Source organism: Narcine bancroftii, chromosome 2 (genome assembly GCF_036971445.1).
Source record: "Narcine bancroftii isolate sNarBan1 chromosome 2, sNarBan1.hap1, whole genome shotgun sequence".
Classification (NCBI taxonomy): Eukaryota; Metazoa; Chordata; class Chondrichthyes; order Torpediniformes; family Narcinidae; genus Narcine; species Narcine bancroftii.
The window spans coordinates 160,134,369-160,158,223 of record NC_091470.1 but is presented as its reverse complement, the minus strand read 5'-3'; the positions used below and the strand labels follow the sequence as shown (position 1 = coordinate 160,158,223).

Below are 23,855 nucleotides of genomic sequence, written 5' to 3'. Positions count from 1 at the left end.
CTGCTTTCTGATGGCAGCGTTCCGTCTAGAGGGGTTTTGCTTGTGATGCCCACTACCTTTTGAAGGAATTTACGCTCAGGGGTATGGGCATCCCCATACCAGACTGTGATGCAGCTGGTCAGTTCACTTTCCACCACACCTCTGTAGAAATTTATCAGGGTATCTGGTGCCCTACCAAACCTCTGCAAAATGGATGTCAGAAGCTCGATTGTGTTTCTCTTTCTCCTGCTTGCAGTGATTATAAATATCCTGGATGCCAAAACATGAAATGAATTTGAAATGTGTTTGTGATGTTGGCATGGAGTGAACACAGCATTCTCACAGGATACTATGTTTACCAGCTGATTCCTCTGTGCGACGAGGTAATATCTTTTAAAAACAGAAACATCCAAAATGTGAGCTGAAGGAGGCTGAAAATTGGAACTCCTAATTTGCCCTATCTTCATCATAGAGGAGCTCTGTCTGTGTGTACTTTGGTTTAATGGCCATGTAAAACATTCTAAAGGGAAGTGCAGTTACTTTTAGTAGGGCTCTGTGTGCAATGCAGCACCTGGCTAATCAAGGGCATCTGCTGAGCAGTGGAACACTTGCCATCGCATGCATCAGCCGTGGGGGGAAAATAAAAGGAATTGCATAAACATGGAGCCTTTCACATCCCATCACGGCACCTTGCCAATTACCACTGCTAAAATGTGGCCACTGTAGTCACAGCAAATCTGTATTAATGTTGGACGAGATGGTCAGGATACGGAGAACACCCTGGCTGTTCTTTTCTTTTAAAAAATAGTGCGATGTTTGCAAATGGATTCACCTGTGATGATGGACAAGGCCAAAAGGCAGGTTCAGAATAAAATTCCCTCTCTCCATTTAGATGCTTGTGTATTGGGTGCATGCCCAGCAGGAGGTGGATTATAATAACTTCAAATTCACTTTGTGTAGATGACTTAGGATGAACAGCCCTCTCTTTAATCTGGGCTTAAATTGAACCAAGTTCCCAGAGCTGACATTCAGTTAGTCCGGCAGTGGTTCTTAACCTTTTTCTTTCCACTCGCATACCACTTTAAGTATTCCCTATGCCATCGGTGCTCTGTGATTAGTAAGGGATTGCTTAAAAGGTAGGTGGGTGGAAAGACAAAGTTTGAAAACCATGGTTTTAATCGTTCCTCGTTGACTCGTTGTGGGCACAGTTTCATAACTCCAAAGGAAATGGGCCAATAACAATTTTTCTCAAGCAAAATATTTCAATAACAATTGGGCCTAGAGCAGTGATTCTCAACCTTCCCACTCACATCCCACATACCACCTTAAGCAATGTCTTACTAATCAGAGAGCCCCGATTGCATAGGGATTACTTAAAGAGAAATGTGAGTGGAAAGAAAAAGGTTGGGAACCACTGAAGGTTATTTGACAGCACTGTGAGAGGTTACTTGTGCCTGGGAAATGCGATCAGTGGAATTGGTACTCAGTGTGGTTTCAGAACTGACTACAATTAGTGACAAATCTTCCTGCAGCATCATTTCCATTTCTAGATTTGTTATCGTTATGCTGGGAGTTGGGTGGAGTATGTTGCTGCCGTCTCATCTTGGTACTCCCCCTCCCTGCTGACGTGCAACCAGCAGGAGTGGCCAGAAGGTGAGGTTACTTTTTGAGAAGCAATAGCCCAGTTAGTATTCAGTTCCTTCACGAGATTGCACTCACGTTTGCTCTACTTGCCCATACTGGTGACATTGATGCAATTCGTGGCTTCAGATTTCTCGTGGGATAATACAGGCCCTGCAAAAATGGCAATGCTCTTTCACCTCGTGCACAGTTCAACAGCAAGAGGTTGAAAAGGGATTGTTGGCTTTCATCTCAGCTGCTTGGAATTTTTGCTCATCCAAAACTTTTCTTTCCCAACTTTTGTCGTACAGTTCAGTTCTGGAGCAGTTTGCCAAAACATATCTATTTTGCTTGTATGAAGATATCTCAGTCCCTGAGGCAAATACTGGTAATTTATTGTGATTTGTTTGTATAATTCTGCATGTGCTTCAATGACATGATTGCATTGCTACTGAAATATAATGTCCTATTTTAATATTGTTGTTGGTGCAGCTGATGTGTGAAGGGTTTGTGAATGATTCTATTGTGATTTTAATAAAGGACTCGTTCATCATTCAGAATATTTTGATAAGGAGGCTTACACTTTAACATACCCAAAGAAGAATCCAGATTGACTGGCAGTGAATTTTACATTTTTATTTTGCAGCTTAGAATAAATTATGACACCTCTTTCTTGGGATTCTGCATTAACAGCACTTGGGCAGTGTTTGAGCAGAGATATTTCAAAGATAGGGCAATTTTTCTTGCTTCTACCTTCCACATCCTTTCCCCTCTCTCTCTCCTCTCCCAAAGTCGTGGATTATTACTGGTTGTCGACCACTCAGTCTTCGTCCAATGTGTGTTCAATTGCACATGGTTTCAGCCCCAATATTTGGAACCAAGACCAAGGGCACATAGTCTCTATTTTGAAGTTTTGATGGCAATGTCTCTCGGCCTGGTTGTCCACAAAAAAAGAGCTCACCAGAGGATTCATGGCTGAAGTATGTAAATTTCAGATCTTCTCGCTCGAAATTCTACAGTGATATTTTACTGATTGTACATTCTATGTCGTTAACACAAACAATATTGAATTTAAAAAAAACATGCATCTCAAATAACTAGCCTGGTAAATATGCCCTACTCCACTGAAATCTTGGTGGCGGATTGCCCAGAGTTAACATAAACAGTGATTGAGGTTTTAGTTGGGACAGTTAAACTCTTCCCATTGTTAGATTGTGTACCCTTGGTTTGGTCCATTGGATGACTGTATGATGGAAATAAATGGGAAGGAATTGATTCATTAATTCCACTCCACCAGAAAAAAAAATGACAAGAATTTGGTGTTTCAGGATTCCATTATCGTGGGAGTGAATAATTTAAGGTTTTGACTATTAGGATCTTACTGTTTTCGACTGTATTTAGGTTCCAATGGATGTGATGGATCTTATTATTGAATTGAATGAATCCAAAAATTGTTTTTGATTACACTGTTGTGATAGGAAGGACTGTAATCTCATGGATATCAATTAACTCCCACTCTGATTATCATGACTCCAAACCCAACTCAAATCTGAGCACTAAAATCTTTTTCTTATCGCATCCAAACCTCTTAAGAATTATTTTTGGGAGAGAAAGACAGAAGCACGTGTTAGGCTGCTAATAGATTGATATTGATCAGGATTAGAAGGATGCATTTTGATCAAATCATTGCGTTCTGAATAAAGTAGATTTGGAGGCTGGGGCAGACTGAGCCCAAATGCTTTATAGGAATATTCACTCATCACTGTATTGGGCTGTTGTTTGGTTCCTGGTGTTATTACACCAGGTCTGAGGATGGATCATTGGCAGAGAGGTGTTTGGATCACCTCAATGTCGGACTGGCAGACAGTTAGTAGGCATTAACAGTAGGTGGTGATGCATCCATGGGGAACGAACAATTGCCCATGGTTCTTCTTGGCGTGCGGACTGCTGTTCAGGCAGATCTTGGACGTTCACTGGCAGAGCTAGTATATGACACCACGTTAACCTTGCCTGACGAGTTTGTGAATCCGAGTCCAAGCAGAAGGCTCTATGATCCAGCTAGTTTATGCTGTTCATCTTCGGGAAAACATGAGATCACTCCGACGCAGCAGGCGTCACCTACAATGCATGTGCTGAATGTTCGCAAACAACATTTACGATGGTCCTTTTCACGTCTTACAAAGCCACTCAAAGACTTTTGTGATCGACAGGAATGGAAAAGCTGACACAGTTTCCATTGACAGGTTGAAGCCGGCGTATATTGACGGTCCACATTCTGTGTCAGAGTCAGGGTACCAGCTGCACCCTTGCCAGTCGGACCGAGCATCGCCAGTCTTGCTCTATTGTACGAGGTTGGGCCAAACTCTCAGCCCTCTCGACTATTACATAGCAGGACAGTTCCAATCAGTCACCTCCTTTCGTGGCTTGGGGGCGGATGGGGACTGTCACGGTCGCGTACTTAATTTCACTGAGAGCGGTGCCTGTTGCCGCTGATGATGTAGGCAAAGCAGCATGGGGGAGTAATGACTCATGCGCGCGTGTGTGTTAAGCATCAGGCACGGGAGGAGAGCGAGAGTGTCCGGATCACCCGTGTGTCAGTGAGCCAATGAGAAGGTCAGAGGAGTTTAGTTGGGTGGCAACCTTGTTCCTAGTGAATAATAAAGCCGACTTCATGATGTGTGCTGAAAGAAACGAGTGAGTGCCATTAAACCCTGATTGTTTGCGATAATGTGGGTTATGGAAAGGCTGTTGAGACTTCAAGATTTAACTCATACAAGGGTCGTAGGTTAATTGGGTGTAACAGTTAGGGAAGCATAGTTAGTGTAGTGGTTAGCGTGGCTCTATTACAGAAACCTGGGTTCAAATTCTGTGCTATCTTTAAGGAGTTTGTATGTTCTCCCCATGTCTGTGTAGGTTTCCTCCAGGGGCTCTGGTTTCCTCCCTCCATCCAAAAAGGCTAATTAGGGGGTAATTGGGCAGCATGGGTTTCAACAACAGAATCAGCTTCTACCATGTCATTTTAAAAGCAAGAGACATAAATTTTATCTTGAAGCAGCCACGGTGCTTAGAAGGAATTGTTGGTGTCTCACCTGAATAGGTTGTACATTTATCTGGAGTAAGAGTAGGCAATTGAGCTGACCATGTTTGACAGCAAGCGTGGTGGTTATTAGCTGCAGCGAAGAAGTGTACATCCGGCTGTAGCGATGACCCCCGGTTGGGTGTAGCCCTGCAATGAGGACTGAACGCAGAGAGGATGAGAGTGGTAGCTGTGAAACACCAATTGCATCTCCAACCCAACTAAGAGCTGCCACAAGGAGCAAATTGCTGATTTCATCTGCTACTTGGAGCCAGAAAGATATGGAGTATTAATATAAATAATATGATTGTTGTTGCATGCATTTTACAATGTACATATGCACCAAAATTCTTAATTGCTGCATCAAATAAGTACTTTCTTTTTTTTTTTAAAAAAAAGCTACAAAAGCAACTAATATACTGAAATTGTTGATTAAAGGGAGACAACAAATACCCAAAAAATCTTCTTTCTTTGGCTTGGCTTTGCGGACGAAGATTTATGGAGGGGTAATGTCCATGTCAGCTGCAGGCTCGTTTGTGGCTGACAAGTCCGATGCGGGACAGGCAGACACGGTTGCAGAGGTTGCAAGGGAAGGTTGGGGTTGGGTGTTGGGTTTTTCCTCCTTTGTCTTTTGACAGTGAGGTGGGCTCTGCGGTCTTCTTCAAAGGAGGTTGCTGCCCGCCGAACTGTGAGGCGCCAAGATGCATAGTTTGAGGCGATATCAGCCCACTGGTGGTGGTCAATGTGGCAGGCACCAAGAGATTTCTTTAGGCAGTCCTTGTACCTCTTCTTTGGTGCTCCTCTGTCTCGGTGGCCAGTGGAGAGCTCACCATAGAACACTATCTTGGGAAGGCGATGGTCCTCCATTCTGGAGACGTGACCTACCCAGCGCAGTTGGATCTTCAGCAGCGTGGATTCGATGCTGTCGGCCTCTGCCATCTCAAGTACGTCGATGTTGGTGGTGAAGTCGCACCAATGAATGTTGAGGATGGAGTGGAGGCAACGCTGGTGGAAGTGTTCTAGGAGCCGTAGGTGATGCCGGTAGAAGACCCATGATTCGGAGCCGAACAGGAGTGTGGGTATGACAACGGCTCTGTATACGCTAAACTTTGAGGTTTTTCAGTTGGTTAATAAATATTCATAATTATCCCAGTACAAAAAAATGTATCTTGTCTATTGTACAGACAATCCTTTGAGATGTTAGGTGATTGGTGTAACAAAAGGAGGTTCACGATCCTGATAATTGTTGGAAAGAAACTCTTCTCAAACCCAAAGTTGTTGATCTTCATGCTTCTGCACTTTGCGGCCAGGGTGATGGGGGCCCTTTATGATGTGGGCTGCCTTCTTGAAGCAGCACCTCGCCCAGATGTACTCAGTGGATGGGAGGTTGAAGCCTGTGGCGGACCTGGCTAAGTTTGTTACTTGCTGGAGCCTTCTGCATTACTGGGCACTCAAATAATCCAACCAGGCTGTGACGTCACCAGTCGGTCTACTTTTCATATACACCTGTCGAGGTTTGATGGAGTGTTTTTGATGATATGTCAAATTTCTTCCCACTCCCTTTATTTTAAAAAAAAGGAGAGGCGTTCGTGCGCCTACTTCAATTTTCTCGATGAGCTGGCTGCAGGAGAGATCTAAAATTTGACTCTCAGGAACTCGAAGGCTCCAACCCTGTCCATCTCCATCCGTCAATGAAGACCGGCACATGGTCCTTCTTTGGGTTCCTTGGGCTCGGTAACTTTTAGAGCAAGATTGCTGTTCTTCCATCATCTTCATTCTGCCACGTCGTTTCTAGTTATTTATCAGCAAAATTTGGACCTGAACCTGATGACGCAGGGATGCTGACGGGATGACCAGGGGAAGCACTTTGCAGAGTTCTGACTTTCTTGGTAATTCACTATTGTGTAACCAATGGAAGATTGGTGGGTTAGAAAGAAGTGGGGTGATACACAGGCAATCAAAAGCTCCAGGTAGCTCTCTGGGCTTGTGCACTTTGCCTTTTTCCAGGGCTGTTTCTGCCTCTGAGTTGATGTCTCCCTGGAGCTGTTTCAACAGCACCCCCAGCCAGGAAAACATGGCCCTATTTCTTTCTTTATTAAGAAAATGGTTAAAGAAAGAAAAGCAACAATTCTATTAAATACTGCCCTGAATAATTTTCTTTTCCCCTCTGCAGCTCACAGCAGGGTCCGGGAAAATCATCATCATTTTTGAGCGAGTTCCAGGGCAGTTCCAAAAACTGGCAATGCTAGGCTTGGAGCAAGGGATAGTGTCAGGGTCACAGGTGAGGAGCAAAGACCTGTTTAAATTAAAGTGTGGATTCAGATGCAGGCAGAACAGCCATGATTTCAGATTTATTCTGCGAGTACATACAAGACATCATATTCAACCCTGAGATTCCTTTTCCTATTGGCAAGGTAGAATTGCCACTTATTGGTAGTACCAAAAATAACTAGTAGGCAGATAGAGAAATGTAAACAAACTGTGCAATACAGGGAGAGGAAAAATATCAATGAGTCCCTGATTGGTTTGTTGTGGAGTCTGATGGTGGAGCAGCTGTTCCTGAACCTGGTGGGATGAGTCTTGTGGCACCGAGACCTCTTTCCGGTTCGCAGCACATGAATTGACTATGTGCTGGGTGCTGTGGATCCTTGATGATTGCTGCTGCTCTTCTCCGGATATCTGATACTCTGCATTCAATATTCCAACTTGTGTTTCAGAAATAAAACAATTCAATTTTTTTTTTAGTCTTTTGGTATTCCAAGTGTTGGCCAAAACTAGTTACTGAAACTTATTGGCAGGATTTTTTTAATTTTTTTTTTTGCAAACTTTTAGAACATCTTGGATTGTACATTCTGTGTAATTTTGTGAATCAGTTCTGTGCATTAGTATTTCAGCTTTGCACCAAGCAATTACACCATGTTTGTATTCCACTGATGAACTGTGTAGGATCTCAGTTGAGCTGCAAATTGAAAACAGATGTTGCAAGAAGAAGTATGCAAGTGGCATCTCATTTCCCATCCATTTCCATCGCACAGATGGACTGCAGTTCACCCAGAAATGCTAAAGGTGAATGGGGTGAGTGGAACATTAATGTGGGGTGAGTGGTTGGTCTGAATTATAAGAACAATCAAGGGTATTCCTGTCAACACTGGCTGGTACATGAACTGCCCTAAGGCATTGAGGAATCCAGGCTGCTCCTTCCCTCTTCGAACAGCAACCCCCAGCTACATTCCAGGATGACATGCCACTGCCAGATGGACTACACTCCTATGCACCATATTGACATTTAACAAAGAACGAATCTACATCCTCCATCTGACATCTGGCACACTCGCCTTTCACCCTGGCAAAGCGTTTAGGGCACATATCTTGCTCTTCCTGCATCCTTCCATGTCAAAGCTGGACGCCCATCAGCCAAACATTAGCCCCCATTTGAATGTGACTTCTGTTTACACAACATTCTTCGTGTTTCAGGAAGGCTCAATAAATCTCACCGGTAATGGAGCAGTCATGGCTTTAACAGAGGAAATGGCCAATCTAATCTTTGCAGTTTTTGCCACCCACCCCCTCCATGCTAAAGGGTAAAACCCCCACCCCCCCTCCCCCACAAACTAAATCCACTCCCCCACACTTGGGCTGAAAAGCACATGCTTCCCAAACTCCAAAGGACACGCACTCTTCCTTGCCACGCTGAAGGATGCACTCTCCTCCCTGTCCCACAGAGGGGCACGCTCTCTCTTCCCCCTCCCCCGCCCCCCCCAGCCCCACACTGAAAAATGCGCTCCCTATTCCTGCATTGAAGTGCACACTGTCTTCCCACACTGCCAAGCTGGGAGATGCACACTCTCTTTCCCCTCCTATGCGTGTTGGGAGGCGGGGGTGCGTTGTGCTCTCATCCCATTCACCTTTGTATATGTTCACAAGGGTCAGTTGTGAATGTTGTCATTTTGTTCCAGTCATTCTCTGCACTGCGTCACCTTGCCCCCTTCTAAAATGTCAGACATAACCCAGGAAGCCTTCTGCAGCAGGGCAGAGTGGTACAGACCCTGGCTGGAACGCTAACCAGATCCTGCCAAAACAATAATCATCCCATTTAACAGATCTCAATTTACCTCTTGTGGCACTGGATATAAATTCTGTTCATGTTTCACAAGCTCCTTATTCTCACCTCTCCATTTTGTAATGGAAGTGAAATAAGGTTAGATTGAGTCAAAAATTACACCGCTTTGTTCCACTGTGCTGCCTGCAAGCCCCCTCACTTGCAACTGCATTCATAATTTTGATTTGCACTTAATTAATATTGCCTAGTTCTGGAGCTGGGTGAGTTGGGAAAAGGCATGTGATGTTTTTGTGTGTACTAATGTGTGAGCTCCCTATGGGACGTTGTGGGGTCAATTATCTGAGCTCCTCTTCTCCCTTGCCTCTGTGGAAGCAATCATAAATGGACAGCATTTTGTGCTGCATTTCCCTTGATGTGCTGCCGGTGGCAGCCCCTTCAGTGTTAACACGGAAGGGAAGACAGGGCCTTCAACTGCAGACACTGATCCTGATGCCACTCCCCCCCCCCCCACCCCCACTCCCCCCCCAACAGGGATTGCAGCTCCATATAGGATACTGATTTCTTGGAAGCTTCAGAATGTTTTGCCGCCAATAAGGCAAGGTCATTAACGCCGGAAATGCAACTTCCATTTTAGGGGCTGCAAGCTCCCACAATGAACAAGGTGACGATGACCAGATAACCTGGTTTCAGTAATTGCAAAATGCTGGTGGATGTCAGCAGGTCATAGAGCAAAGATAAAGATACATCACCAACATTTCACGCTTGAGCCTTCATCAGGGTATCGAAAATATAGGCAGGTGCCCGATCATAATGGTGGGATGGGGTGGGGAAGAAGGGGGAGGAGCACAGTCCCAAAGGCAGGACTACTACATAAAGTTTGACCTGCTAAGTTTTCTCCAGCATTTTGTTTTCACTTCAGTCACAGTGCCTACAGACTTTCGTGTTTTGCCCCAGTTTCAGTAATGTTCATTGAAGGTCAACTATTGAGCTGGGGAGAACTCCACTGCAGCTTCACTGACCAGTTTCGTGGCCTCTTATTAACCAAAGAAATGCATGGGACAGAGAGTGAAGCAATCATAAATAACCTGAAGGACAATTTCTGCTGGTGTGAAACACTGTTTCCATCAGTTGCAGAGAATTGATTGTAGTCAGCCAGGATTGGGCTCATTTGGAACACAGATTCTGGCATGGTCTGAGTGGGTCAAATGGCCTATAAATGCTACATTCTCCAATAATTCCTCTGCTGTCTTAGAAATAAATGTGCCCTCCATTTAACACTGAAAGGTTTTGGAATTCTTAATTTTCGATAACTCACCCATTCCCCCTTTCCAGTATGACTTAGACAGACTGAAGATTAGGATTTTAACCACAGTGTCACAAGAATTTTGTGATTTACTGCAACCTATAAGGGCAAGATGTGTGGTGGAAAGTGTGCCGACCAGCTGCATCATGGTCTAGTATAGGGACACCAATATCCCTGAGCGTAAAGCCCTCCAAAGAGTAGTGGACACCACCCCGGACATCACAGGCAAAGCCCTTCCCACTATCAAGAACATTGCCATCAGATCCATACCACCCAGCGCACACTCCATTCTCACTGCTTCCAACAGGTTAGAGGTATAGATGCCCTAAGACTCACACCACTAGGTTCAGGAACAGCTACTACCCCTCCACCATCATACTCATCAACAACAACCTCAGAGACTCATTTAAGGACTCTTACTTTTGCCCTTTATTGATTTTTTAAAAAATTCTCTCTATTGCACAGTCAGTTTTTATCTGTTTACAGTTGTTTATTTGTTTACATGTGTATGTTGTGCATGGATTTTTTTTGCACTATTATTAAGTGGTAATTGTGTCTTGACCACAGGAAAAAGAATCTCAGGGTTGTTTGTTGATGTCACGTATGTAGGTTTAGACATGCAGCACGGTAACAGGCCATTTCAGCCCACGAGCCCATGCCTGCCCAATTTGCACCCAATAAGCCTACATTTCGAATAATGGAGGAAACCAGAGCTTCTGGAGGAAACCCATGTAGACACGGGAAGAACATACTAACTCCTTACAGACACTACGGGATTCGAACCTTGGTCCCGATCACTGGTCCTGTAACTGCTTTACGCTAACCATGCCTTCCTATGTTCTCTGACAATAAATCTGAAGATCAGCTGACCTGAAGTTGAATTGTCCACACTACCTCATGTTTCATGTAATGAATAGTTTAAAGAGATAAGTAATTAACATACCTCACTGGAATACTGTCCATCATATGACGTAAACCTTGTTGTATGACGCAAGCAAAGATGCTTCAGTGGAATGCTTTCCGTCAGCAGCTGCAGAACACAGAGGGTTTGTCTACCGTGCTCCAGCTTCTGCCCTTATTTATGCGATCCTGTAACACACCAGGTGTGGGTGGAGAAGAGGCTGATGGTGCAGAACTATTGTAGGCATGTGAAATTTATAAAAGGTACCCTTCATCCAAAAATAATTTTACTGCTTGTCAGAAGAAAACAAGCCTGTAACGGGCTTTAAAAGTTGAGTCCTGTCTTTCCGTTTCGGCTCTTGGATACAATTATGATCCATTACTTGCAAGTTAAAGTCAAAAAGATTGACTGCTGTATTTGTGCTACAGGATGTGCTCATGGCTGTCATATTTTCTGCCCCCCTCCCACATTGATATTATTCCCGTCCAGATAGTTTAAGCCCTGATGGTAGTCTGTTGCCATTATTAAAATTGTTCAATTTGAGGCAAATGACTCATCTCTCTATCCATACACGTTCTCCCACTGACTTGGATTCACTATGTCTTTCAACACAACTGAATATTTATTCTGGTACATGAGCAAAGGATAACCAGGGAAAGGCTGTTGAAGTCTGAGGCCATCACAAATGTTTTGATTATCATTTTTCAGCATATGTATATCCGCTGCTTCCTTTCCCGTGGTTCCGAGAAGAACCACTGTCTAATCTTTCCAACACCACCTTGCCTCCCCCAAACAAACCCTCTAAAACTCAGAGCTCAAACACAGTTGAACCTCCTCATTAAACTTGCTGAGATTGGTACAGCAAAGATCGAGGATCATGTTTGCCCAAGAATTTGTTTGAGCCAAATGGGTAGAACTCGGCGCTAGTCCACAGATCTTGGCAAGATGTTTGAAACGAGTGATAAACAGCCGTTGCAACTGGACCATATGAGCGCCTCAGTGGTCAGGGAGGGATTGGATGAGAATCTGTTGGAGATCAGGATTCAGACAAAATTCAGACAACCACGGCACGGATGGCGTAGCAGTTAGTGCAATGCCTTTACAGTGCCAGTGATCGGGACTGGGGTTCGAATCCCGCACTGTCTGTAAGGAATTTGTATGTTCTCCCTGTGTGTGCATGGGGTTTTCCCTGAGGTCTCCGGTTTCCCCCACCATTTGAAACATACTGGGTTGAAGGTTCATTGGGTGTAAGTTGGGTGACACTGGCTTGTGGGCCGATATGGCCTGTTACCATGCTGTATGTCTACATTTAAATTTAAAATGGTATTTACACCCAATTGGCCTTTTCCTTTACTGACCTTCTTTTGAAATGTGTAGGAGCGTTTGATCTTTTGGGATCAGGACTTCGATAATGCAGTGTAAAGAGCCTTGAAATTCCTGGTTGTTTTGGTGAGCGCCATCCTCAGCTATGTTGAGAATTCAGTGGATGTGCCACGAGCCCGACTCAACCCTTGTGTGAGAATTCCCAGCCATGTTGTGGATACAAAGTCCTGACAACCAGCCACCCAGGTCTCAAAAAGAAGCTGGAGTAAATTCTGACCCGGATTCCTTGCCAAGGTCTGAAGAGGCGTGAGCCCTGCCAGGAGACAAGATCAGAGAGACTAAAACCCTACCCATCGCCCACCATGACTCCATGGAAAGAGGGATGTTCCTTCGCAGATGGCATGCTTTCTTTGCTGCATATTTCCAGTTGATGTGGGCACTGGAGGGCATTGATTGGCACAAGCCTGGATGTCAGGATCATTATCTTCACAAACCCACCATTCCTGACAGCATATCCTATCCCAGCCCTGACATGGCAGTGCTCAGGAATCAGTGCAGGGAAGCCTTTTACCTGACCAGTGCCATCGACGATCTCCTTCTGCCCACAAAGAGCCAGTTTTACTGTGTGCCTGGCGCTCCACACGTTCCCTGATCAGGGGGAGCAGAAGCCATCCTCTGCCAACACCTGGTGTCGTCGTTCCTTCCTGGAAGCGCACAAAATCTGCTGCTAATCTGGGGAACTGAGCGAAATAAATTTATCAAAGAAGTCCTTACTCACCAGTTTAGTTGACCTGAAGGCAGGGGTAAAATCTGCCAGGACGAGGGCCTGGCATAATGGCACTCTGCCATGTCACTGACAGACTGCTCAATAGCGGGAAGGAAGATGAAGCACGATGGGTGATATTTTCCCCCTGACCATGTTTGACTAATTTCTGGCTATTACTGACAAAATGTACCATTCAAGGACACATGCATTATTGAGTGGATGTGGAAAATAAATCAACAGGGTACTAATAATTGCTAAACTGGCGTATAGAGCAGCACTCAGATGAACAGCTGTTAGTTCCGTGACTGGCTGATCCGCACAAGACAGGCTGGCACTCTCTTTGCACATGGCCTGGGTTCATTTTAAGGAAATCCGAGAATTGGAGGTTTCCTGAAACAGAAGCAACATTCACCCCTCCCCCCAAAAAAAATAGTTATTCCCAGCAGTACTTTTAAAATAATATTTTTTGTTTACATGTGAAGTTCCCTTTCTGTCCAAGTGAAACCTGTACTCTGGTCAATGTGCTTTGAACAAGCTCCATGTGTAACAGTGTGACTGAGTTTTAAATATTAATGTGTCTGTAAAACAGTGCTGCAGGATGTTAAATACCCACTCCAGTGGACAGGTGATGGTTTGACGTTTCACCTTTAGGGTGGGTGTTTGACCGCGCACCACTCATTTGAAGTCACAGCCTGCAAGTCCAAGCCACATCACCGTCATCTTGGAGCATATGTGGCCATTGTCCAGATAGATGAGGCCACATGTCCCTCCTGTTCCTTTTTCTCATTCGCATCAGGTGTCATTCAGGTCTCCAAAACAGTCTTTAAACTTTGTTCTCACGTCTAGGTCCGTTGCAGCCGATTGGAAAGTGCAGGGTTAGTTGTGGCTGGTTGAGGAGGAGATTCTTCTTTCCTGGATCCTTCCTGCTGCCATCAGCCTAGGAGTCCCAATTACCTATGCATTTCTGAAAGCAGCTGATTCCACTACTGACCTCTTTCCAGCAAGCTCGAGGCAATTGAGTCTTCACAGAATTTTTGTACCATTTCTACTCCTCAACGATGTGGCTTATACTCACAGTTTATAAATTGTGCAGTGAAGAAACTCATTCATGAATGTTATCCTACAGCTTAGTAGCTGCAATGGGCACTGCATTCTTCCAGAGACACACACGAAATGGCAGATGCTGGCATCTGGAGCTAAAAAAAAAAAATCTGCTGGAGGAACTCAGCGGTTCGAGCAGAATCAACAGAGAAAAAGAATGGTTGGCCTTTCGGTCGGAACCCTTCGTCAAAACAGCAGAGTATAGGGAACGTGAAGAGGTCCAGATGGAAATACAAGGGCTAGAATTCAGACTGGATTTCAAGGAGACATCGGGAGCCTGGAGTTGGATGAATTTCTGATCCTTCGCGGAAGTTCAGGAGCATGAAGCAACGCTGATTATAATAAAGGATCCAACAGAGGGTGAAGTAGAACTGCAGTCCTTGGCACATTTGGGAAGGCAAGGCCTAGACCCCCTGGGAAGGATAGATAAAGAGCCAGAAGGTATCAATGCGTGGCAGAGATGGTGGGGCATAGGATGTAGAGGGAGAAGTGGTGAATTGAAAGGCTGGGGCTGAACTGGGAGGCCTGGGAACAGAGCTGGAAACAAAGTGGGATAAGATGGTAATGAAGGGCTATGACCCGAAATGTCGACTGTTCTTTTTTTTTCCCCCACTGGCGTTGCTTGACCTCCTGAGTTCTTCTGGCCGACTGTTTTTGCACCACATTCTGTCTGTTTCCTGGAGACCATTGAAATGTAACCACTGAGTAGGAATACGTGCCAAGAGAGGCAGCCGATGCAAAGGCTTTGAAGGGAAGGACCATGATCCAGATTCCTTCTATTACTAACAGCTCCCACTACAAATGTTTATTGAAACATGGAATCTGGAAGATTGCCAAAACCTTACAGAATACAGTGATACCTCGTTAGAACGCGATTCGTTAATCCATGGAATTGCTTATAGCGCAGGTGTCTGTGGACCCCAAACTTTGCAAACAAGTTAATTAAAATTCAGAATCCCAATATTAAAAGAATGCACTTGCTTTCTTTCATTGAAATTGTTAGTTATAGATAGCGGGTCCTTCAAAAACTGGTAATATTTAGGTTTGATAATCTGTGGGCACTCTGACGCGTACATCTGTTCTGCGACTTGGCTATAACGCGGTATGAAATCTTGGCCCCTAACTACCGCGTTCTAACGAGGTTTAACTATAGTACTCAGTACTGCTACTGGATGATCTTCATCACTGGAAACAGGCAGAATTTGAATTCTGCTCCTCCTGATTTATTCTTATTGAGGGATTTTTAAAAACTTTTAACTTAATTTTAATTTGCAACACGATAACAGGCTGCCAAGTTTGCACCACTCAAATACACCCCTATGACCAATTATCCGGAAAGCCTCTTATGTCTTTGGAATGAGAGAGGAAACCGAATTACCCAGAAGTTCGTGCAGACACTGGGAGAACATGCAAACTCCTTGCAGACTGCGCTGGATTCGAATCTGGGTTGCTGGCACAGTAGTAGCGTTGTGCCAATGGCTATACTTCGCGAGGAGTTTGAGGAGATTTGGTATGTCACCAAAATCTTGTACAGAGGTGGCAAGAGGAAATGCAGTGCTGTGAATTTGACTAGCACCATCACAGGCATCAGTCTCCACTCCATTGAGGACATCTACAGGTGGCGGTGCCTTAAGAAAGCGGCCTCTATCCTCAAGCACTTTCATGCCCTCCTCGTACTGTTGCCATCGGGGGTACAGAAGCCTGAGATCGAGCACTCAACAACACAAGGCTAGCTTCTTCCCCTCTACCACCAAATTTCTGAACGAACTGTGAACTTCTGTCCCTAATTATTTTCTTTTACTTTTGCACTAATTTATTTTTAAATGTAATTTTATCGTAATATTTGCACTGTAATGCAACCGCAAAACAACAAATTTCGTGACGTGTTCTGATTTTGAATCTGAAATGGATTCAACAGACAAGAGGTGTGGGTGATGGTTCATTACAGTATTACCCTTGTAATATGCTCCTTAATTGGTAAGTGTGTGAATGTACCTGTGAATGGGATGCTGAGCGCACTGGTTCTTGGATTCGCAGACAAGTTGTTTGGAGGGCACTGCAGGTGGATGAGATGTTTCTGTTTGTGATGAGATGGGAGCTTGGCCAGGCTCTGTAGGATACTCCATTACCAACTCACACTCAGTGTCTGAAATCTGAAATAACGGGGCAGGATCAGCAGGCAATCAACGCCTTGTGGCAGTACGCCATTAGGCAGGCGAACAGGCCCCGCTTGTCACGCACGCGGCGGGGCAGCCAGCCAAAATGGCGCCATTGGGGGTTTCCTCCCGACTTCGGCACCGGGCTCAGAAGCCTGCGCTTGGCGACCCACGTGACGCCCCGGTGACGTCTTGGTCCCCAACGCGGTTCTCAGCCAGGTCCGGACTGGGAGTATAAGACCATCCAGGTCCAGGCTGGGAGTATAAAACCAGCCAGGAAGCCTGCAATAAATCAGTTTTGCTCACTGAACTCAACCCGTCTGGTTGTGCGATCATTTAGTTACCAGTGTAGCCGCCGCTACAGCCTCCACTTTCTAGCTCTGCCAGACACACTGAAGAATCCACTGGGACATAAATATTTAGTTATTTAATTCTTTTCCAAAAAAATAAACTATAGTCTCAACAAAGATTATACAGTAAAAGTTCTAAAACCTGGACTGCTTTGGGAATGGGTTGGTTCGGATTCTCGGGCAGTTCTTTTAAAATTCATATTTAAGAAGGAATAAAGAAGAGATGGCCAGGTAAATTTTGATAATTTATTCATTAGTAAATACAGCGTGCCTCGCTTATCAAAACAAGCAGTTTTAAAGAAAAATAAAGTCAACGCTTTACAAAAATATAATTCGTTATTTTTCCCTACAAAAAAAGTATGTAAGTTTGAAATTTTGTTTAAAAGAAAAATTAATATTGTAAAAGTAAAATAGAGTATATACATGAATTTCTTTGGGATAATATTACCTATATTAAGCATGGTCGCTTGTTGCCACTGTTCATCTGCAGCGTTTACGCACACGAACACACCTGCTAAATTTTAAAAGTTTCAGTGGGTGGTCCAGATTTCTCACATCCGGATTTTTATACTTTTGCTGAATCCATCGGAAAAACAGTGCTAGATCTTTTATATACTAAGTGTCATATTGCCACTCAGTTTGGACATTCAATTTCTGTATATGTACTCCCCGACATTCTGACCGACTGATCGTATCTCGAAATGGACGCAAGTCGGAAGTATTATCATGGCAGAAGTCGCGAATCAAGTAATCTTCAATACCAAATTAAACGTTTTCCTCGGCTTCTTGCCAGATCTATCAGCAGGGGATGTGTTTTTCCTCTTGCTCGCCGTCTTTGGTGAGCTTACAGCGCTTACCGGATGGCATCTGAGAGATGGTCGCTGTCATACGCACGCAGCTGTTACTTTTTTTCAGTGGTACGTACATAAGATCGTGAGTCGCATAGGTTGTAAATCGGGGAGAGGCTGTACATTGTAGCTGATCATTATATCACCAAATGCCAATTGCCACAAATCTTGCTTGAGGGGCTTCAGTTCCCAGTAACAAAATGACTCGACTATGGTCCTTCACCACAAAGCCTTTGCATTGGCTGCCCCAAAGCTTGATGCGTCCCTCAGCACGTACTCCTGCAGCCTGGAAGGTGCCAGTTGGCAACATTGCCTCACCAGCATCTCGTTATGCTGGAAGACTGACAAGTTTCACGCAGACCATTTCACCAATTTGAAGATCTTGCAGCAGTAGCAGACGCCTGTCTCTGCGTGCATCCCAGGGACAGCCCGTAGATCAGAAGGTCCTCTGTCATGCTGCTGCTGTTGGGGACTTTCATTGATCATGCAACTGGTGACACTGCCACTAGGGGCTGATCCACTTGGAAGCTGCAGCATTGGAAGAGTGCTTCTATGTGGCCTTCCTTCAAGAACCGATTCTGAGTACAGGTACACATTCCTTTATCCGGAAACCTTGGGGTACTGTATGTTCCGAATTTCTGATTTTTCTGAATTTAGGAAAGCCAGATTTAAGCCCACCCGAATTGTGCTGCCGTATCCACCACCACCCCCTTCCAGTTGCGCTGCTGGCTTCCCCCGTCTTTCGCCCACCTGACTCGCGCTGCCGGTCTCTCGCCCGCCCGACTCGCGCTGCCAGTCTCTCGCCCGCCCGACTCGCGCTGCCGGTCTCTCGCCCGCCCGACTCGCGCTGCAGGTCTCTCGCCCGCCCGACTCGCGCTGCAGGTCTCTCGCCCGCCCGACTCGCGCTGCCGGTCTCTCGCCCGCCCGACTCGCGCTGCCGGTCTCTCGCCCGCCCGACTCGCGCTGCCGGTCTCTCGCCCGCCCGACTCGCGCTGCCGGTCTCTCGCCCGCCCGACTCGCGCTGCCGGTCTCTCGCCCGCCCGACTCGTGCTGCCGGTCTCTCTCCCCTCTTGGCGGATTTTGAGCTTTCCGGATTTTAGATGTCCGGATAAAGGATTGTGTACCTGCATATATCTTTACTGATTTGGTATATTGTGATGTATTAAATTTTAAAAAATTTAAAAAAAGAAAGTTGGGGCCTAACAGCAAAGTGAGCCACAAAACACAATTACTGACAGGAGAGACGTGATGCCTAGCTCCAGGCTTTTGTATTGACCAAAGGGATATGCAGCACAGAATCAGGCTCTCCAAATCTTCGACCCTCAAAATCCGTTTTGACTATTCATCACCCATTCATTACCACAAGAGATCGCCCAGGCGCCTTCTCCAACAAATGACAGTTACAAATGACAGCACCTTCCAAACACATGACCAGGAAGAGGAGGGGCATGGGAATGCCACCACCAGAGATTGACCCATCTGGGGTTGTACTTACTTGAGTTTAGAAGAATGAGAAGGGATCTGATTGAAACATAAAATTATGAAGGCATGGTTGAGGTAGGTAAGTTTGGAAGGGGAGACCAAAACTAGGGGACATAGTTTCAAGGTTCACGGTAGTAAATTTAGGACAGAGATGTGGAGGAACTGCTTTGCCCAGAGGAAGCTGAATCTGTAAGATTCACTGCCCATTAAAGCAGTGGAAGCTACCTCAGTAAATATATTTAAGATAAGGTTGGATAGATTTCTACATAGTAGGGAATCAAGGGATATGGGTAAAAGTCAGGTATATGGAGATGAACCTGTCATGTTCACATTAAATGCCATGTTCACATTAAATGGCGGAGCAGGCTCGATGGGCCAGATGTCCGACTCCTACTCCTATCTCTTATCTTTCCCAAACCCTCTCATCATGCGGCTTTGGAAATATCTCAACTCACCTTCATTGTCCTGGAACTCCACTCTTGAAAGGACTGTGAGTGTGAAATGTCAGAAATGTCAGGGCAATTATGGAAGGCATTTCTCCACCATCTCCTATTGGGCAGTTAAAGATAGCCTTGTTGGTGATGATCACATCATATGACATGACTGTGTTTATGTTCTAAAGTGCCTCTAAAGACCACTTTTCCAATAGCAAAAGCCCCTTGCCCAACTAGACTGAGGCAGCCAGGTGGAGGCAGTGCGCAATATGGGTCAGGATGCAAGTCGTATCATTCATGGGAGCTTCAGTTCCCACAAAGTAGCTATGCTTCAAGGATCATAGGGATCTCATCTCTCGAGCCCTTTTATCTCAGGATGGTTTACAAGGGTTACTGTACAGCAAGAGCATGTAGGCAGAAAGCAGCAGGTTTTAAAATTGCCTTCGACATTTGGCACTGTAGTCCAGTTTGTTGAAGCAAAATACTTATTGAAATGTGAAATTTTTGAACCATGAAATGCATTTCAGTGGAACATTTCATTATTCAATTTGGCACACAAGTTTCTTTGTAAGAATAGGGATTTCTGTAAAATGAACCACATAAGTACCTTGGAACCCATGGAGTGTCTGGAAGAGAGCCAATGGCAGTGCATGGGAGTGTAGGGCTAGGAATGTAGACAGGTTTGTTAGGTCGTGTGCAGTCCAGCTTGCTCCTTAATTATCTGGGCTTATCTGAAATGGGAGCTTGCACGTCTCCCCTTTTCCTTTCCTTGACTTCCTCCCCACACCGCTAATTTCTCTCTTTCACAGAACATTACAGGACAGGCCCTTCAGCCCTCGATGTTGTGCCAATCAGTGTAAACCTCCTTCACAACAATCTAATCCTTCCCTCCCTCACACCCACAGCCTACTTTTTTTTTGCATCCATGTACCTATCTAAGAAACTTTTAAATGTCCCTATTGGACAAGTCTCCAGCACCCCCCATGGCAAAGCATTCCAGGCACCCACCACTCTTTAACTGAAAATCTTCTCCTTCACTCACCTTAAACAGATAACTTCTGGCATTTGTTACCGTCACCCCAGGGAAAAGGTCCTGGATGACCACCCTATCTAACCTTCCCATTTGTTATATACCTCGATTTTCCTTTATTTAAAAAAAAATTTTGACATACAGCACAGTAACCGGCCCTTTTGGCCCTTGAGACCATGCCGCCCAATTGACTTACAACCCCCAGTACTTTTTGGTGGGAGGAAACCAGAGCGCCCAGGGTAAAACCCACACAGACACGGGGAGAACGTACAAACTCCTTGCAGACAGCATGGGATTCGAACCCAAGTCCCGATCGCTGGTGCCATAATTGCGTTGTGCTAACCGCTACACTGACCGTGCTGCCCTGGTACTGCAGTTCACCTGCAGTGATTACACTCACTCTCATTTCTCTCTGGCACAGGTCTCAATATGGGAAAAAGGATTGGGAACCTACTCTTTTTTTCTCTTCTCTCTAATCCAAGATGTTCAAACCAGTTGCCGTATACTAAATGAAGATCTGGGGAGATGAACCTGTCAGCCACGGCCCTCTGTAAAACATCTCTACTTCCTTCTGTCTTATTTTGGCCTCCTGACACAGATTAAGTGGCTAGCTCAGTTGGCGAAGCATTAGACTCTTAATCCCAGGTTGGGGGTGGGCGGCTAGCACAATGCCTTTGCAGCGCTAGTGACCCAGGTTTGAATCCACTGCAGTCTGTATGGAACTTGTTCATCTTCTCTGTGTTCACATGGGTGACCTTTGAGTGCTCCGGTTTCCTGTCATGTTCAAAAGACCATTGAACCATAGACCACTACAGCAGAGAAACAGGCCTTTGGCCCATCTAGTCCGTGCTAAACTATTATTCCACCTGCTCCCATCGATAACATCTGGAGTAGTACCTTTCCCCCTCTGAGCCTATCTGAATTTGTCTTAAATGTTGAAAGGGCCTGTTGCTGTACTATATGTTTTTTTTAAAAAAAGGACCTTTTTCCTGGGGTGACAATAACGAATACCAAAAGTCATCTGTTTAAGGTGAGTGGATGAGTCCACTACATCCACTTCCTCTGGCAGCTCGTTCCACACTCCTGCAACATTCTGAGTGGGTTCCCTCTAATGCTCCCCTTAATCATTTCACCCTTAATCCATATCCTATATTTTTTTGTCTCACCAGCCTCTGTGGGGGGTGGAACCTGCTTGCATTTAATCTGTCTAAACCCTTCATAATTTCTATACAAATCACCCCTTAATTTCCAATAGTCCAGGGACTGAAGTTCTAACCTATTCAATCTTTCCTGATGACTTCGCTCCTCGGGTCCTTGTAAACTTTTCTGCATTGTTTCCAATGCTGTTGATTTCTTTCCTGCAGGTAGGTGTCTGAAACTGCACGCAGTATGGTACGCCAAATTTGGCCTCGCCCGTCAATTATGCAACTCCAACATGACATCCCAATTTACTTTCAAGGAATTAAGTACCTGTATTCCTAGATCTCTCTCCTCTCCCAGACTCTGCATTTCACTACTCAGTGCAGTGTTAAAACTATGCTAGTTTGTCCGCCTAACGTGTTACGCCTCAGACTTGTCCGCATTAAATTCCAGCTGCCATTTTTGCAGCCCACTGATCCAGATTCTGCTGTAAAATTTGAAAGCCTTCCTCGTTGTCCCACTACATCCCCAATCTTAGCAGCATCTGCAAATTTGTTGATCCCATTTACCACATTATTATCCAGATCGTTCCTATGGGTGATCAACGGCAAAGCACCCATCGCTGATCCATGAGGTGAACCACAACTCGCAGGCCTCCAGTCAGAGAAGCTATATTCTTCTACCACGCTCTGACTGGGTTGATATTTTTTTACTTTCTGCACAGATTTCTGCTTGGATTTGGATGGGATGTGAGAGCAAAGCAATCAGTAAAAGATTGTACAATTTGGAAAAAGAAATGATCAAGAGTGAGGTATAACAGGGAGCTGTAGCAGGGGGTGCCCAGTGTATGATCTCCAGATCTCTAGATGTAGGCTCACGGAATGTGCTAGTATAAAACATTGCTGCATTCCCCACTTCCTATCGAAGGGGTCTGTATGAAGCACTGCTCTCCCCCCCCCCCCCGCCCCCCATGAAGGAATATTAAGCCCAAGTGAATGAATCAATTCCGGAGAAAGATGCAAAGATGAGAGGGCAGACCCTGAGACTACATTCACTCCTTGAGCCATCAGCAGCATTACTCAGGGACCTCTCCTCATGGAGGGGTTCAGCTCTAAATTGTCATATTCCTGTGTGTGTCTTTGAGTGTTTCTGTGTGCATGTCTGAGTGTGTTTGGAGTGTGTGTATCTTGAGTTTTTGTGCGCGTGCATGCATTTCTACATCTGAGGATATCTGTGTGTGGGTGGGTGTCTTTCTGTGTGAGTGTCTCTGCCTCTGTGTGTGTGTGTGTGTGTGTGTGTGTGTGTGTGTGTGTGTGTGTGTGTGTGTGTGTGTGTGTGTGTCTGCCTGTGTCTGTGTGTGAGTGTCTACATTTCTGCCTACACAACTGTGGGGATGAAATCTAACGCAGGCTTTGATTCTTGAGAGAGATGTTGTTAATGGGTTTGTTTTTCTATTGCAGATGATTGTGACGTGCGATCTGATGAGCTGCAGCATCATGTGACAGGTACTTTCAGTTCTTTCCCAGTGGGTTTCCTGGTGTAAAGTGGGCTGCACTGGTTGGGTCTGCTTTGAGTCTGGTTCCCTATAGTTTTGAGGCTATATGAACTGATTTGTCTTATTCTTTCTGATTTATGTGCACCTGTGACCTTGTTACCTCCCGCTCCTGTATATTACAGGAGATTTATGCAGTGTTGCATCAGCTCTCCTATTGCTAGGAATATGGATTTTACTCTGCTGTGTTTTATGGCCTCCTCAGTTGGTCCTGAAGCAGACTCATTCTCTTGGCCAGTTGACACTTCCTGAATTCCTCCCAATGTCATCCACCACCATCTCCCCACGGCCATATTTTTCTCACACCATAGAATGGGGCCATTCAGCCAACTGAGAATAAATTAGCTCCCACAGAGATTCTCGTCAGTTGCGCATTTCCCTGTAACCCGCTCCCTCACGCGCACATCGACTCCATCCCGATTCTCCAGCCATCCACCTTCACACCAGTGGAGATTCATAGCAGCCTACCAGCCAGCACATCACTGGGTACGCCCAGGAAGACAGCAGGGCAAGAATGACCAGATTCCAGATAGACAGCACCAAGGGGTAAAGATTGAACCTAGGTCACTGGAACTTTGAGGCACTCTGCTCCTCTTTTTCTGCTCCACTCCTTGGCATCATGGATCAGATTGCATCACATTGGGACAGATGACAGAACTACACCTTTTGAAGGCCATTTGGCCCACCCAATATTCCTGTCACTTGGAAAGAATCCAGTGTTTTGTAAAATCTCC

General features: G+C 45.2%; 1 protein-coding gene across 14 annotated transcripts in view; it reads left to right on the top strand.

Annotated features, from left to right (window-relative positions):
• The window catches only part of LOC138754543 (kazrin-like), a 539,176-nt gene that overhangs the window by 263,089 nt on the left and 252,232 nt on the right, over nt 1-23,855 (top strand). For 12 of the 14 annotated variants that reach the window (XM_069918946.1, XM_069918947.1, XM_069918953.1 and 9 more), the window contains 2 exons: nt 7,622-7,750; nt 23,030-23,074. The exons of 1 other annotated variant lie outside the window; for it this stretch is intronic. In XM_069918946.1, the coding sequence (XP_069775047.1) occupies nt 7,622-7,750; nt 23,030-23,074 (174 nt within the window). The remainder of the gene's footprint in view (nt 1-7,621; nt 7,751-23,029; nt 23,075-23,855) is intronic. One more of the 14 variants, XM_069918949.1, reaches the window with a different exon arrangement.